Source organism: Babylonia areolata, chromosome 9 (assembly GCF_041734735.1).
Source record: "Babylonia areolata isolate BAREFJ2019XMU chromosome 9, ASM4173473v1, whole genome shotgun sequence".
NCBI classification, from domain to species: domain Eukaryota; kingdom Metazoa; phylum Mollusca; class Gastropoda; order Neogastropoda; family Buccinidae; genus Babylonia; species Babylonia areolata.
In genome coordinates this window covers 35,498,909-35,513,284 of record NC_134884.1, presented here as the reverse complement: position 1 = coordinate 35,513,284, position 14,376 = coordinate 35,498,909, and the positions used below count along the sequence as shown (strand labels likewise).

Here is a 14,376-nt window from a genome sequence, read left to right as displayed (position 1 = left end):
AGTGAGGATCCAGAGCTATATATGGCGATAACTCGTCAATTATGCTAAACAACAGTTTCAGTTTCAGTAGCTCAAGGAGGCGTCACTGCGTTCGGACAAATCCATATACGCTACACCACATCTGCCAAGCAGATGCCTGACCAGCAGCGTAACCCAACGCGCTTAGTCAGGCCTTGAGAAAAAAAAAAATAAATAAATACATAATTAAAAAAATAATAAAATAAAGGTGAATAGATAATAGATAAGCTTACATAAATAAATAAATAATAATTATAATATAAAAAAAGGTAGTAGTAATAATAATAATAATAAAATAAAGGTGAATAACAATAAAGGTTAGCAACAGTATGGTAATCTAGTCAACAAGCATGCACATGCCCACACCTTTAACTCATTCCACACCAGGTACGAGATGACTCATACCTTGACTACTTCCCCTGTGGACCAGGTATTAGTAGTGTACAGACACTGCTATTCTAGTTCAGATTATTCTTGCTCAGTGCAACTGGATTTCTAAGCTGAACCGTCCATGGACTCTGGAAACAGTCAAATAAAGCTTTGTTCATTCCATTTAAAACAACAATTCTACATCAATTTTTGCCGAGGTTTTTTTTGTTTGGGTTTTTTGTTTTTGTTTTTTTGGGGTTTTTTTCAAAATGTCAACACATAACCGAAAAAGACTGACTGCAGAAGAGGTGGTACAAGCTGTTTATGAATTATGACATCAATGGCAAAGAAAAAAAAAAAAGTGGTAGTTTCACTGATAAAAGTGACATTCAGTTTCAAACTTTTCATGAAAGTCTGGTGATGGGTTTTTTTTAAGTAAGCAAGTTACAGCTGTTTTAGTGCACAACACCTTTTTTTTCCCTGCTTTTTTTTTTTTTTTTTTTTTTTTTTTTTTTTTACTGCAGTGGTCTCATGGAGATGTAGCAAGCAGGGAGATGTAGCAAGCATGTGTGGTTCGTCCGTCGGGATCAACGAGGACCATCTAGTCATCCTGGTGGTGGGTGGGTTGGGCTCTGTGGGTGCGCAGATGACTGGTCAGGCCAATCCACGCCCGGAAGGTTCTGACGCAGTGTGGACAGGGGATGGTGGCGGCTGTCAGGGACTTGCTGGCCCTGCTTTTCCTGGCCTGTCTGCGTTGCTCTGCTGCAGCGATTCTGTTGGCCTCACAGGATTTGGCGCCTTTGTGGACAGCTGAACGCCACTTTGGTCTGTCCATTGCATTCAGCTCCCATGTGTCGTGGCTGATGCTGAAGGCCTTCAGAGAAGCTTTCAAGCATCTAGCATGTAGTTGTGGGGCAGAAGGGGTTAAGAGAGAGAGAGAGAGAGAAAAGTAATGGCCATCAGATTTGAAAGGTATGTGACTTTCGCTTTTGAAAGGTATGTGACTTTCGCTTTTGAACAAAAGCAGTGAAGGTGGCAGTAGCGGGGTGCAGGGGATGTAGGGGTTATGCAGGGGAGGGGTGGGGGGCACACTCATCACATCATGCAGTTCTCAGCCAACTCAAAACCACAACAATACAATGCAATTTAAAAAAAAAAAAACAAAAACAAAACATGACAATAAATAAAACGGTGCATCCTCGTCAACAGTACAGAAACAGCCTACACAAGTGGGACTTGTCATCTTGCCGTTTCGTCATCGTCTTCGTCTTCATCATCAGGACCTCGCTCCACCACGGAGTTGTAGTGTTCTCCCAGACCCAAGGCATGGCGGTGGTAGCTGCACAGCAATGTGAACACAAAGTGATGTTTCTTTTCTTTTTTCTTTTTCTAACAGCTTTTTTTTTCTTTTTTTTTTTTAAATGATAATGATAGATCATACTCCTCATATAATGGGATCTAAGCGCCTCACAACAATACATATACAACAGTGCATAATAACATCCCTCTGCACATGAAAAAACTACACGTATATGTGTATCTATACAAACCTTTATTCATTTTTAGAATAATAATAATAGATAGTACTTATATGAAGCGAACTCCCTATGCTAAGGCTCAAAGTGCTTCACATGAAACAATACATATACAATAATGCAAATAACATACCTCTGCACATGAAAATAAAACAACAAATAATATATGTGTATCTATTCACCAAGACAATACTACAAATTGCAGACATGAACAATCACACACACACACACACGACACAAAAAATGCTCTGCACACGCTCACGCACACACACTCGCTCACCCACCCACAGACACACACACTCTATGAAGATTTCAGTAGAGGGTAAAGTGGGGTGGGTAAGGAGGAGGAAGAATGCAGACAATTAGCTATGCTTCATCACAACCAAACGCCTATCTGATCAGGCAGACTTTCAAGTTTGTTTTGAAAGAGGACAGCACTGGTAAGTAACGGATATCCAAGGAAGAGAATTCCACACAGAAGGTGCTTGGTACTGAAAGGCCCTTTGGTCAAATGTCTTTGAAGAGGTTTTGGGGACACGAAGGAGCTTAACTCTTTCCATACGAACGGCGAAAGAGACGACGTTAACAGCGTTTCACCCCAATTACCACCATCAAAATATTGCAAGCGGAAGGCTCTTATACTGAAGAGGTGAATGTTGACAAAGAATACCACAATTCTGACGACGGAAGCTAAAGGTTGGGTCATTCAGACACCCACTGGACATCCGAGGGGTCTGTGTAGAGGAGAAGAGAGGACTGGCCGTACTGAGTGAGTTAAACACAAACACAAAAAAGAAAAAACAAAATTAATTCACAAATACTGAACATGAATTTCAAGTCCAGCATCACAGTGTCTAACACTGATATCATCATTCAGACCATCACAATTGTTACTGTTGTCATCATCAAATCATCACTGCTGACTTACACAAGGATGATGGGTGGCCCAGTGTAGTCTTCTCCCACTGTGACTCTGGGTCCCTCTGCCTGCACCACCTCCATGCGTATAGTCAGTGCTTCCGACATGGCGCGTAGCTGTCACACAATACACACAACTTCACTGGAGTCCCAACACTCAACTTATATCACAGACTGACATAAGTTTACAGCTGGGCCAACAGCAAAGTGAGAACTGTACGATCAATGGTTTTCCACTGCAATGGGAAGTCATTTACAGCTTAGTCCTTTGTGAAGGACTGACTGTCAAACTTGGAGGCAAAATCGCACTGGCTCTTAACACTGCAGCCTTGGGAGCTAGCTGGCCTTTGGGAACCATCCCAACGCCGACTGTCCCAAAACTCTCTTGGCCGAGAGAGTGGGGATGTAACTTGGGCAAGACACTCTCCATGATGATCAAATTCCAACCCTGATAGTTGGGACAGCTATCGTACACTGCGGGTTTGCTCCCCTGACTTTCCCCCACAGACAGTCCATTTCTATGGGTCAGAGTAGAAAATATGTCACCCTCCAAAAAAGTTATCAAAAGTCATAAGCAGAAGGGCCCCTACTGACAGATGGTTAAGGCACTTATCTGCTAATTCAGTGTCTATGAGGGTCTGAATTCAAATCCTTGTCTCCCCCCCTTTCTTCAAGTTTGACTGGAAAATCAAACTGAACATCTAGTCATTTGGATGAGATGGTAGACCAAGGTCCCACGTGAAACAAGCACCTTCTTCTTCTTCTTCTTCTGCGTTCGTGGGCTGCAACTCCCACATTCACTCATTTGCACACGAGTGGGCTTTTACGTGTATGACCGTTTCTACCCCGCCATGTAGGCAGCCATACTCCGTTTTCAGGGGTGTGCATGCTGGGTATGTTCTTGTTTCCATAACCCACCGAACGCTGACATGGATTACAGGATCTTTAACGTGCGTATTTGATCTTCTGCTTGCATATACACACGAAGGGGGTTCAGGCACTAGCAGGTCTGCACATATGTTGACCTGGGAGATCGGAAAAATCTCCACCCTTCACCCACCAGGCGCCCTCACCGAGATTCGAACCCGGGACCCTCAGATTGACAGTCCAACGCTTTAACCACTCGGCTATTGCACCCGTCGAAACAAGCACCAATCAGGGCCCTTCATACAGAGAATGAAGTCAGCTTCCATGGGTACTGTTAGAGCTTCTGACATGGCAGGGAGCCGTCATAATATTCATCTTCATTGGAGTTCTACATCAGCTTTCATGGGTACAGTCAGAGACTCAGAAAGAACTGTTTCAAAACACAATGAGTAACATTAAAATTCATTTTGCTGCAATTTCTCCAAGGATAAAGCATGTAACAGGTTTGCTGCTTCATGTGAAAATCTGTGCATGCACATTTAAAGGCTGTTGACTTCATTTCCAACTAACTACATTCATCAACAAATATTAACTGAAAGCATATTTATGAATAAAGCCATTAACAACAATTATCAGCATGTTCCACTTCTCAAGGCAACACAAGACTTTCACAACGGGCCACACTGAATGGCAGAAACAGCTGGATGATTAAATCAATGGACCACCCCTGAAAACGGAGTATGACTGCCTACATGATGTGGCAAAAACGATCATACACGTAAAAGCCCATTCGTGTATATACACTAGTAAATGTGGGAGTTGCAGCCCACGAAAGAAGAAGAAATTAATGGACTTTCAATCTGAAAATCCTGGGTTCAAATCCTGATCAAGGCACCTTGTGGGCTGAGGGTGGACATCTTTTGTTTCTTTCTGATCTTCCATGTCAACAGATGTGCAGACCTGTTAGTGCCTGAACTCTCTTTTGTGTGTATATGCATGCAGAAGATCAAACATCCACATGAAAGACCCTATAGTTCATGTCAGTATCTTGGGTTATGGAAACAAAAATACACCCAGCCTGCACAACCCCAAAAATGGGAGCATGGCTGCCTACATGGTGGTGCAAAAATGGTCATACACATGAAAGACCACTCACACATCTTCTTGGAGCTAGCTGTGAAGCGTTTATGCCTGATATCATGCAGATCCTGGCGGTCTATCAAAAAATGTTTGACACTTTGTGGCTGGTGTGCCATGTTTGACATTTTGAGGCTGGTTGCATGGTACACATCAAACATGAAAGCTGCAGCCCACGGGCACAGGAGAAGAAGGGCCACACAACATAACACACACTGACCTCCAGATGACCACCCCAGGCAGGAGTGGACACAAGCTCTTCGCAGTACTCCTCAAACTTTTCTGCAACATAACACAGGGAAAAAAAATGTACAACCTGACCGCAGAGTACCAAAGAGGTGGATTAAAGAGCAATAACTCTTATCGTTTGACATAGGTTGTGCAAGTGTGCAAAGGGTTAAGAATGTGGATACATATAAAAAGAAAGAGGGGGGAGAAGGGCAAAGGGAAGCGTCACCAGTATTTACATACACAAATCCAAATAATATTTTTGCTCGTAATAAGAAACGAGTGTCACAACAAAAGTAGTGTCCTGGAATGGGAGTGATTCCACCTAAAGCGGCCCAACATTGATCAACGTTCCATTGTTCAATCATAAAATAGACCTGTCAATGTTTCAAACTTCCCCAGTCTTCATCATGACTTCAAAACTCCAAAAAGCTTGCTCAACACTCCACACAAAAAACTTATTTTCAGTGCTCTCCTATGTTAGTGTTATTTTCTTTTAAAATAACATATGAATTACTGCAATTGACACAGTGCAAAGTGGGTAAGTTGATCAAAATTAAAAAATAAAATGATTTTTGTGTGTGTGTATAAGTTGATCAAAATTATACTTTTTGCTCACCGTTAATGAATGATTTTAGTTGAACTGAAATGTTGTGTTGGAATGTGAACACACAGCTGGACAGTCCTGGCCAAACTGGATTGGCATTTCACAAATGTACTCACAACTACCTATATCTGTTGAACTTTTAACCAATCAATGAAGAAAAACAAACACAAAACAAAAAGGACAACAAAACCAACACTACAAATATTCATAAAAGATTTTAAACAGGCATATAAAACTGACAAGTATGTTTTTAGAATATCTATGCAATATATAACAAATCTGTGCAGAAATGGGCACCATACATGTACATTGTACAACACTAAGATCTGTATCATGAAGAATCAAGGCGTGAATGAATAATTATTGATATGTTACTATGAATGTGTGAATGAATACTCATTGTTCTGACTATGCTTTGATGTGAGCCGAGTATTGTAATATCACATGGAATCAATGTGTGAATACTCATTGTTCTGCCTCTACTGTTTTGATGTTCACAGGGCAAAGTAATACCAACGGAATCAATGTGTGAACGGATATTGGAAATTCTGCTGTTATCATAATTTCACTGCAACCGGGCGTTATAATATCACATTGTCCAGATCAATGTTTGAATGAATATTTACTGCAAATGAATATTTACTGTTCTACCTAAATTAATCTTAATGTGGAACAACTGATGTTCAGAACAATGATATACTGTAGTAACTTCCCAGTGTATAATATCATACTTTCATCTATAAGCCTTTGTCTGAATAAAATAAAATTAAAATGTTGGAGGAAAAAAAAAAAGAAAAAAAATAGTACCAGGTGTGTAGGGATCTCCAGTTTCTGGGTGAGTCAAGAACGGCAGGAAATCATCTTGTTTCGATCGCATAATAGCTGCCGTCTTCTGTCGCAGACTTTCGTTGGTTTCCTTTAAAAAAACAACAACAGAATAATCAAAACAATACATAATACTAATACTTATCAGGACGTACTGGTAGTTTTCTTGTTTTCAGTGTTCATTATGACTTTTCTAGGGGACAGAACTGTCAAAAGAACTGAAATGAAAATTCCACAAAATCCAAACAATGGAGTCAGTTGATGAATAAATGGTCAAAAATACACCACAGCCTGTAGCTGATGGTAAAGCACTTATAAACCAACCTTCATGGGAGTGCACGAAAGCTTTTCCTAGTTCTCCTTTTGCAAATGCAGTTATCTAAGAACTTATTGAATCATACCTACATTTGAGATCTTTTTTTTTTTTCTTTTTTTTCAATTATCAAAATGCTTTCACTGCCAATGTTGCATTTAAGCACCTGCCACGTCGAGCAAATAAATCCTTAAAATGTGACCAGATTATTGGTCAGTTGTCTGTGAACCTACTGCTCCTATTTTTGGTGGAAGGATAGGCCATAGTCCGTACACAGCACAGGAAAATCCCCAGCTATTCTTTGACACCGCCATCTTTTCTGTGCTTCTGGTACTAGGTAGTGCTGTACTCTAAATTCGCTGGCAGCAGGGATCAGGTTCGACATCGGTCATCGGTCATTGACGCATTTAATTTTGAAATGACCTATTGTTTTTCAAGTTGCCAGGTCACATGACTTTTTGTTTTTATGACCAGTCGGTCAACCAAAGTAACCATCTCTCTCTCTCTCTCTCTCTCTTTAACGATCGCGATCGCTTTGTTGTCTGCTCCTACAGGAAATGACTATAAACTGGTTTATTAAAATACGGATCCGTGACGAAACGAAATCCGAAACGAATCTTTATCGCTGCCTTTCGCAAGCTTCGGCTTAAAGTTTGAAAAAGCCCGGGACGGGTGATATTTGACCTATTGATTTTCAAAATGACCTATTGATTTTATGTTCTTCCGGTCATATGACCTATTGTCTATTGAACCCAACCTGATCTCTGTGGCAGGGAAAGGATACAATAATAAGTAAGTTCAGCATTATGTGTTTGTTTCTTTCTGTCTTTTAAAATAATTTTTCTTTACTTATCTCTCTCTCTCTGTCTATAGATATATATATATATTTCTGTCCATCCATTCAGTCTCATCTAACTTCTTCCAATGTATCCCTCCTAACTCATCTCCATATGCCCATTTATCCATCTCATCTTGCTTTGTTTAATCTATTGAAAATGGACAGAGCTCATCCCATCTTGTTCAATCTACCAATCCATCTAAAATCACTTCAGTTTACAGACATTAAATTAATTACCAATCTACCAAACTTAATAAAAAAAAAATTATAAAATAAATTTTAAAAAATCATATCAATACTGCATAACTATAATGATGAAACATGAACAGAGAATCATAAACAGGCCGGCTAATTGAATGGACAGGTCAGCACAGACAAATGTGCATAATATTCCATCATTCATTCACCAAATTATTTCATCCATAAAAACAGAATCCATACCTGCAAACCACGCTGGCTGAGCTGATGTTTGACAGCATTGTACATACTGAAACAGAAAAAAAAGATGTAATAATAATAAATAAAATGATGTAATAAATAAATATTTGCATATTGCATTTTTAAAATTCTTCAAGTCTAAGGCATACTTGCATGCTATGCTCATATTATCATTTTATGCATTAAACTTTAAGTACAGACAGAAAAATATCATTGTCATTTTATGCGTTAAAACTTAAGTACAGACCCCCAAAAAAATTCATTGTCATTTTATGCATTAAAAGTTAAGACAAAAAAAGGAAGACGACATTCGTTAAAAATTCAAAAGAGAGCACACAAAAGCAAAATGATACAATAACTCAGTTCTTAAAGTGTAAGTCCCATATACCATAATGATAATCTGGTTCACAATGACTACTAACCAAATATCATTCAAAAGATACTATGTTCATTATCGTTTTCATCATTAATTTATTATCATCAACACTACTAAATATCATATTTCACAGACACTCACCAATTTCCATCTGACGGGATCTGTGGACACAAAAGCAGAACACAAATCAAAGTAAAGTGATGGGCCATAAACTCAGCTCTAACATTCTACTTCATGATCAGACCAATCAGCAGATACACACATGAGACACGCATGCGCGCACATGCACGGTACACACACACACACACACACACACACACACACACACACCACACCCCTCACACACACTATAGTATCACTTTATCAATCCCTCTTTTTAATCTCTTTCTTTGTTCACCAAACAAAACACGCACGCAAACACACACAAATTCAAACTGGAAAACATCTGCAGACATGGCAATAATTCCGCCCTGGTCTCCCACTTTTTCAGCTCTCTCTCTCCTTGCATCCAATTATTTCATCTCTTTTTTGAAAGCATTTTCAAATCAATACTCTACAATGTATATCGACCAAACGCAATCCCCTCTCTCATGTTTCTGAAAACTTCTGAAACACCTGCGTTCATCCTCTCTGTTTCCACAATGCACAAACCATCCATCATATCCCAGTCCCATACACAGACACACACAGTGCAGCAGTGGCCCAGCGGCTGTGAACTTGACTAGGAAGTAAGTGTCCACAGGTTCAAGTCCCATAAAAGGACTGATTTTTTTTTTTTTTTTTTTTTTTTTTTACTACCCCCTCCACTAAACCTTCAATGGTGGGGTGGTCTGGGTTCTAGTCATCCTGATGAGACAATAAACTCAGGTCCTGTGTGCGAACATGCACTTATAACACATAAAAGAACCCATGACAACGAAAGAGCTGTCGCTGGCAAAATTCCACTTTGGACAGTGAAACAATTACACCTACAGAGTTTTCAATTTCAGTTTCTCAAGGAGGTATCACTGCATTCGGACAAATCCATATATATATATATATATATATATATATATATATATATATATCACATCTGTAGGCAGATGCCTGAAAGCAGCATAACCCAATCCGCTTGTCAGGCCTTGAGTGCATGCTAATAATTATATCTGTGTACCTATCACTGGTATCAAAGTGGATTTCTTTGTACATAATTTTGCCAGAGGACAACACTCTCGTTGCCATGGGTTCTTTTTCAGTGCGCCAAGTGCGTGCTGCACACAGGACCTCGGTTAATCATCTCATCCGAAAAACTAGATGCTCAGTTTGAGTTTCCATTCAAAACTTGGGAGAAAGGGTGAGAGCGGAATTCGAACCCACACCCTCAGACAGAGAAAAAAAAAAAAAAAAAAAAAAAATATGGGCAGTACCATACGATGGCGATGCGCTCTCTTGGGGAAGAGCAGCCTCAATTTCACACAAAGAAATATGTTGTGACAAAATGTAATACAATACAATACAATACAATGCAATGCAACACAATACAATGCAATGCAATACAATAAAATACAGTACCATACCATACCATACTAATTACTATGCAATGCAATGCAATACAATCCAATACAATGCACTCACCTGATAGACTTTTAACCCTCTCTGTGCCAGCAGTGACTGCAGCTTCAGGTTCTCCTGGTGACGTGGCCCTAGCAGGTTTTCCACCGCTGCCTCCTTCAGGCGAACATCTCGCTCACGCTCCTTGGCGCTTTTCTTGTCCTGTTAAAAATGTTCGATCAGGGTACATTCAAAGGACAAGCTCATGTCCGTGCAAACTGATGAATGTATTCCTGCTGAACAATGAACTATTTGATCAATTTATTCAAGAAAAATCATCCTTTCTTTCTTTTTTTTTTTCAATGTTGTTCTGATTGATTCCCCCCCACACCCCCACCTTTTTCTTTTTTTCATGGAGAGATCAAATTTCGCGGCATCAAAAGTGACACAGAAAAGTATCAGTTACTGCATTTGAAAAACAAACAACAAAAACAAACAAAATCTGTTCCCAACAGGCACTCAGAATTGTGATTCAGCAGCAGTGCAGGGTCTCATCCTGTGTGTGGCACAATGGTGTCCTAATACTGACAGGTCCTAATGGACTGTCAGGACCAGGACAATGATACAATGAAAGCTGGTGTGGAGGTGTAAAGGGGATTCAGGACAATCTGTGTGATGATACCACTAACTACAGAAGCAAGAAATTACTCGGCTAAAAAGAAATAATTAAGATAAATAAACAGATACATAAGTAAACAAATAAATGAATAAATTTAAAAATAGAATACATTAATCAAAGATTCACTGACTTAGCAGAAACTGGTCGTATCTCTCAACCAGTCTCTTCCTCTCTCAGTCGAATTAACTCACTCAGTACGGCCAGTTCTCTCTTCTCCTCTACACAGACCCCTCGGATGTCCAGTGGGTGTCTGAATGACCCAACCTTTAGCTTCCGTCGTAAGAATTGTGGTATTCTTTGTCAACATTCACCTCTTCAGTATATGAGTCTTCCTCTTGCAATATTTGGATGATGGCAATTGGGGTGAAACGCTGCTAACGTCGTCTCTTTCGCCGTTCGTATGGAGAGAGTTAAAGATTCACTGACTGAGCAGAAACCAGTTTCATCTCTTAACCAGTCCATTCCTCTCTCAGTCTTTTGAAAAACATTATTTCATTTACTGGTTAATTTGTTTTATGTTATCCTATATTCTAAACAATCAAGCAACGAGTCAGGTTTCACTCTTTGTAAAGCAGAGACAATACTAGTATCTAAATACACATAGTTGGTTGGGTTTTTTTTGTTGTTGTTTGTTTGTTTGGGGTTTTTTTGTTGTTGTTTTTTTCCCCCCAAAAAGGGAAAAAAACAACCATGTAGGTTCTGACCATTTTCCAGAAAACCCTAAAACAAAACATTTATACAGGATTCACTGAACTCTGTGCCTGTGAAGGTTACAAACATGCTCTTAATTCCTTTGCTCATGCAGCTGTTAATTTTTAGTTCTTTGCCCAGAAGGCATGTGGACATAAAATGGCTTTACTGGCATAAATGCTAAACCATCAAAGCAAGTAAAACTGGAATGGCATTTTGGTAGAACTGTCACACCAACAGCCTCATCCATCGCATGAAAATGAAATGGAACCTCCCCCCCCCCCCCCACCCCCACCCCCCCAACCCCACAAAAAAAGAGGGCTGTACAAAGACCACATTTTTGTTAGACATACCTGTACAATGAGAAAAGAGTGGGATGGGAGTGGGGGGTGGGGGGGAAATGACCAGTGGGTGACGGGATCATTAGATCCCCATAACAAATGCACAAAGACCTTCTAGAAGGACAAACAGTTCGACCTCCATTGACAAACATAGTCAACACACACAAAAAAGTACTCTTTTGTTTTCCTCACTGAGACCCAGATAAGCTACACTGTAACCTGTATTAACACACGAGCACAGAACTGTGGAGCTAACATCTAGGCACAAGCACAACGGACAATGGGCTTGACCGCCTGGCCAAACAAGAATCCAGCACACAAAGAAAAGAAAGGTCTACAGATGATGACGTAAGAGCAAACTCACCACAGAGGCAGGATGGCAACCTGTCCACAAAACTTCTTCTTCTTCTTCTTCTTCTGCGTTCGTGGGCTGCAACTCCCATGTTCACTCGTATGCACACGAGTGGGCTTTTACGTGTATGACCGTTTTTACCCCACCATGTAGGCAGCCATACTCCGTTTTTGGGGGTGTGCATGCTGGGTATGTTCTTGTTTCCATAACCCACCGAACGCTGACATGGATTACAGGATCTTTAACGTGCGTATTTGATCTTCTGCTTGCGCATACACACGAAGGGGGTTCAGGCACTAGCAGGTCTGCACATATGTTGACCTGGGAGATCGGAAAAATCTCCACCCTTCACCCACCAGGCGCCATCACCGTGATTCGAACCCGGGACCCTCAGATTGATGACAGTCCAACGCTTTAACCACTCGGCTATTGCGCCCGTCAAAACTGAACAGCCACAGTGAGGGCTTGTCAGAACTTGTCTTATTCAGCCTTATGGGGAATGATAAGACTAATGGTAATGTGTCTGCCCAGGAAGCAAGAGTATCTGAGCATACAGGTTCGAATCCCACACTCGGCAGTATTTCCTCTCCCTCCACTAGACCCTGAGTGGTGGTCTGGGCTTAGTCATTCAGACGAGATGATAAACTGAGAGCAGCAAGTACTTAGCACACATAAATGAACCCATGGCAACAATAGGGTTTTCCCTAGCAAAATTCCATAAAAAAAACCCCAACCCAATCCACTTTGATAGTAAATCAAATACACTTGCACACACAGAAAAGAAGAAAAATATGTAGGTGGTGCTGTATTGTGGGGAGGGGTTCCCCAAGGGGAGAGCAGCCTGAATTTTACTGAGAAATCTATTGTGAAAAGAAGTTTTACAATACAATACAATCAATGGCTTTGGCTACTTGGGAGTTTAATGGCTTCCATACTTAAGGGCACAGGCAGTTATTATGACAATTCAATAACGTAACTATAACGACAAATTACTGAAAAGTGTGGAAGAAAAAAGAAAGGGAACATAAACAGCATACATCAAGCATAATCCATGCAGACTTTCTCGCTACAACTTTTCAAACCGATTTCTACAACTATGGCAACAGAGTTACCATACACAGAGAAGGATATCCCAATCAGAAGGCATGTTTTCTATGATAAGACTTTTTTTTTTTTTTTAACTGTGGTAAAAAAATGAAAAGTATCATGAACAATACAAGTATGTGGCAATTCACAGAAACTGCAACAACAAAAAATGGGACTTAACATAAAAGACACAGAGACAGACAGACAGATACAGACAAAGACAAACAGACAGATGGGCAGGCTGGCAGACAGACAGGCAGGCAAAGAGACAGAGACAAAAACAGAAACAGACTGACAGAGAATGAAAGAGGGAGACATGGGCAGAGAAAATGAATGAAAAACGTGAGCCTATGGTCAACAGAAGCGACCAAAAAGGTCAAAATCACACACACACACAGACTCTCTCTCTCTCTCTCTCTCTCTCTCTCACCCAAACACACAACTGACTTACTAACACACACACACACACACACTCTCTCTCTCTCTCTCTCTCTCTCTCTCACTCACCCACCCATACACACAACAACTGACATACTAACACACACACACACACACACACACACACACGCCCTCTCTCTCTCTCTCTCTCTCTCACTCAGTCCCAACCCTGACACACACACACAGAGCAGGGGGAGCCAAGCAGTCAACCGTACAGCAAACAGTGGGTCACACAGCAGCAGGATTTGCCCCACACCACCACCACACTGAAACACTACTGTACACCTGGCAGTCATCACACAAGGGAACCAAGAGGCAGACCCATGGCCAGTCTGAAGGCCTCCAAATCAAAAGGCAAACAGGATGCAGGAATGGTAACAATGACAAGCCCTCTGAACTTGCCCTATAGCTGACTTCATCAAGTTTCTGCGCCTTATAAATATTATTATTAGTAGTAGTAGTTCTTTTTATGTATTTATTTATTATTTATTTATTTACTTATTTCTTTTTATTTTATTTCTTTTTCTTCTTCTTTTTTTTGTTTGGGTTTTTTGTGGTTTTTTTGTTTTTTGTTGTTTTTTATTTTATTTATTTATTTTCTTCTTTTTTAATTTACTTTTTGGGGTTTGTTTTTTGTTTTTTTTTTGTTTTTTTTATAATTATTATTAACTCTTTTTTTTTACTTTTTTTTCCTCAAGGCCTGACTAAGCGCGTTGGGTTACGCTGCTGGTCAGGCACCTGCTTGGCAGATGTGGTGTAGCGTATATGGATTTGTCCGACCGCAGTGACGC

At 40.3% G+C, this 14,376-nt stretch overlaps 1 protein-coding gene across 1 annotated transcript in view; it reads right to left on the bottom strand.

Annotated features, from left to right (window-relative positions):
* Positions 1 to 941: 941 nt before the first annotated feature.
* LOC143285409 (deubiquitinase OTUD6B-like) overlaps positions 942 to 14,376 on the bottom strand; it is a 33,004-nt gene continuing 19,569 nt past the window's right edge. The window contains exons 4-10 of the mRNA XM_076592662.1: positions 10,084 to 10,221; positions 8,611 to 8,630; positions 8,097 to 8,142; positions 6,487 to 6,595; positions 5,065 to 5,126; positions 2,851 to 2,957; positions 942 to 1,726 (exon numbers count right to left, since the gene is read on the bottom strand). Coding sequence (XP_076448777.1) covers positions 1,627 to 1,726; positions 2,851 to 2,957; positions 5,065 to 5,126; positions 6,487 to 6,595; positions 8,097 to 8,142; positions 8,611 to 8,630; positions 10,084 to 10,221 — 582 coding nt within the window. The 3' untranslated portion in view covers positions 942 to 1,626. The remainder of the gene's footprint in view (positions 1,727 to 2,850; positions 2,958 to 5,064; positions 5,127 to 6,486; positions 6,596 to 8,096; positions 8,143 to 8,610; positions 8,631 to 10,083; positions 10,222 to 14,376) is intronic.